Source organism: Impatiens glandulifera, unplaced genomic scaffold (genome assembly GCF_907164915.1).
Source record: "Impatiens glandulifera unplaced genomic scaffold, dImpGla2.1, whole genome shotgun sequence".
NCBI classification, from domain to species: Eukaryota; Viridiplantae; Streptophyta; class Magnoliopsida; order Ericales; family Balsaminaceae; genus Impatiens; species Impatiens glandulifera.
The window spans coordinates 1-2,879 of NW_025919862.1; the positions used below are offsets into that span (position 1 = coordinate 1).

The 2,879-nt window shown below is 38.8% G+C and overlaps 1 protein-coding gene across 1 annotated transcript; it reads right to left on the reverse strand.

Moving 5' to 3' along the window:
- Positions 1-2,120: 2,120 nt before the first annotated feature.
- Positions 2,121-2,546, reverse strand: LOC124918546 (protein nemuri-like). The gene has a single exon (XM_047458651.1). It carries the CDS (start codon positions 2,544-2,546, stop codon positions 2,121-2,123), a length of 426 nt encoding a protein of 141 aa, XP_047314607.1.
- Positions 2,547-2,879: the final 333 nt, after the last annotated feature.

A 2,879-nucleotide genomic window follows, 5' to 3' on the forward strand; every position in this document is an offset into this window, starting at 1 on the left:
TTAAGGCCACTTCCTCCACCCTTTATAGAAGAACGAGGACATCTCAATAGTCTTTTTCTAATAAGACAACCCTGCCCCTATTTAATAAAAAAGGACTCTTGAGATTTTGGACTTTTGGGCTTCTAAACTTCCGAGCTTCTTAAATAGGTTGGGCCTTTTATTACATAGTTGGGAGCCCAAATAAATAACCCAACAAACTCCCACATCACGACTATGGAAGGGTTGTCAAACGCGCAATTGAACAACAAAACTCGAACTTGCCTTTTCATAGTGTTTTGGTCAGCATATCATCGCCATTATCATTTGTGATAAGATCGGCGTAATCAATAGAGACGGGGGTCTGGCGATTGATAACGACTTAGGACAAATGACTTGATAGAAATCTTGTTAAGGATTTAGATCACTTTCTATTCTGCACAAACTCTTGCAAACTCTTGAACGATTTAAGTGCGGAAATGTTTGCTTGGGTTTTAAGCTAAGAACCAAGAATGAAAAGATGATAGAAAGAAACAACACAACAGTTTGTTTATGGATGTTCAGAGTTAACTCTCCTACGTCACCCCTTCTTCCAACCACCAGAAGGATTCATTAAACTTTCAACGAATCAAATACAATCGCACGACTAACTCTCTGTTGAACAGAATAGGCTCTGTTCAACTTACAATATGAAGAATATCATTAACTAATACCATGCTTTGATTCTAACTCTTTCTTGATTGAACACTCTGTAAGAGAAAGAAAGCAGCTCACTTAATGTAACAGTATGCGTGAGATGGAATAATCTGAGTATTAAAAGATCGATTGATTTCTCTCTGTAATTCCAATGGTTCTTCCGTTGTCCTTGAGGATCTTTAAATAGGAGAAGGTACCAATGGTCGAATCTTCATAATGAAACGTGGCGAGCTTCCATTGGAACGCCTTCATAGTACACAACAAACTCTGAGCACTAACATCGTGGCCATACTAATCTGGTAGTGCACCAAATATTCTTCAAGGATATTCCTGCAAAAACAAGTAATGGGAAGAATATTTGCTTACGTGGCATTATTCAATTGGTTGCAACTGACTGTCGTACTGATCTTCACAGAAAGTGGAGCAGGAGTAGCATACAGCTAGTTGATCGTGGGTAGATGGGTGCTAGCTTCAAGCAACTGCTTAAGCCTAGCATTAGACATATTTCACTTAGACGATCTCGTCTAATGAAATTAAACGCCCACGTTTAGTGGCATCATCCATTAGACCACCTAGTCTAATGGAATTAGACTTCACGTCTAATATCTCATCCCTTCAAACTAATTTGAAAGAGTTAGACTGCACGTCTAACTTTCATTAGTTAGACTGCACATTTAACTATACATCCCTTCAAACTAATCTGAAGGAGTTAGACTGCATGTCTAACTTCTATTAGTTAGACTACACGTCTAACTATACATCCCTTCAAACTAATATAAAGGAGTTAGATCACACGTCTAATTCTCATCTTTTAGACTGCACGTCTAACTACGTCTGTTAGACTGCACGTCTAACTACGTATCCGTTAGACTGCACGTCTAACTACGTATCCGTTAGACTGCACGTCTAACTACGTATCCGTTAGACTGCACGTCTAACTACGTATCCGTTAGACTGCACGTCTAACTACGCTAGTTAGACTGCATGTCTAACTCTTACTAGTTAGACTGCACATCTAACTTAGCTAGTTAGACTGCACGTCTAACTCTCACTAGTTAGACTGCACGTCTAACTCCGTGCATCTAATGTCAAATCAGTCTAATGAATCTCATTAAGACCAAGTCTAATATAACATGTTTTTGACACACCTACACAAAAAACAATTAGACGCATAAATTGAGTTTTAACTATACATTCATCATCAAAATTCCAATAGTCAAACTACTTTGACACTTAGTCAAAATAATTTGACTCAACAATTTCCCCTTTTTGATGATGATGTTAAAACCTGTGCATAAATAACAAATTAAACATTCATCATATAAATAAGAAGTAGAACTTGTTCATCTATCTTACATAAACACTTTTCAAAACCACCAATATTCCGAAACTATGTTTTAGAAAGCCAAAATCTTAAACTAACATAATAATAGTTTAAGGAGGAGAGATTATTGGCCATCCCTTTTTACTTGAGGATCAATTGGATAGGTGAATCCTTCACCGCTCACCCCCTCACCAGTTAGCAGGTTTTGGAACGGAGGAAGACAGCGTCCACCATGACCACTTCCACCAGTTCGCCCACCACGACCGCTGCCCGAACTTCGGTCTCTGCGATCACCACCGCTGCGACCTCCGCGATCACCACCTCTACGACCTCCGCCTCTTTTAGTTGGCCTTGGGTTTTCATCATTAGTTGGCATTCGCTTAGATCTGGTACCGATTGCTACACCGTGACCTCTTCTGTCTCTTACAACCTCGCCTTGAGTTATAGTGTTCTGCTCTTTCTTAGCATCAACTTTAGCATTCTCTTCAGCTTGAAATTTCCTTGCAATGGAGTCGACATACTCTAGTCTTTCAGCATCTGTTCTTCTCATGTTGCCTTAAATTTCAACCAGCTAATTTTGAATCAAGCACATTGCTTCCATAACCTTTCTTTGATTATCAAGATTGATCTGTCTTACAAGGCTCATCATTTTGGATTGTCGATTGAAGAGTTTCTTTTCAAATCTCGCAAAATTCGTATTGGAGACTTCAACCTCGTACGTGTTTTTCTTCAATGTTAGCTCTAACTCATTATGAGTTTTAACAAGATTAGCAAAGTTCTTCTTGTCTTCCTTCTGGGCTTTCATAATTTTCGTCATATTAGATTGCATAGCTGTCATATTCTTCTAGAGCGTTGTTAACAGAGTTGACATCGACTTCATGAG

What these genes read in the sequence shown, in the direction of transcription:
- LOC124918546 (XM_047458651.1), bottom strand. Translation starts at nt 2,546, where the DNA reads ATGAGAAGAACAGATGCTGAAAGACTAGAGTATGTCGACTCCATTGCA.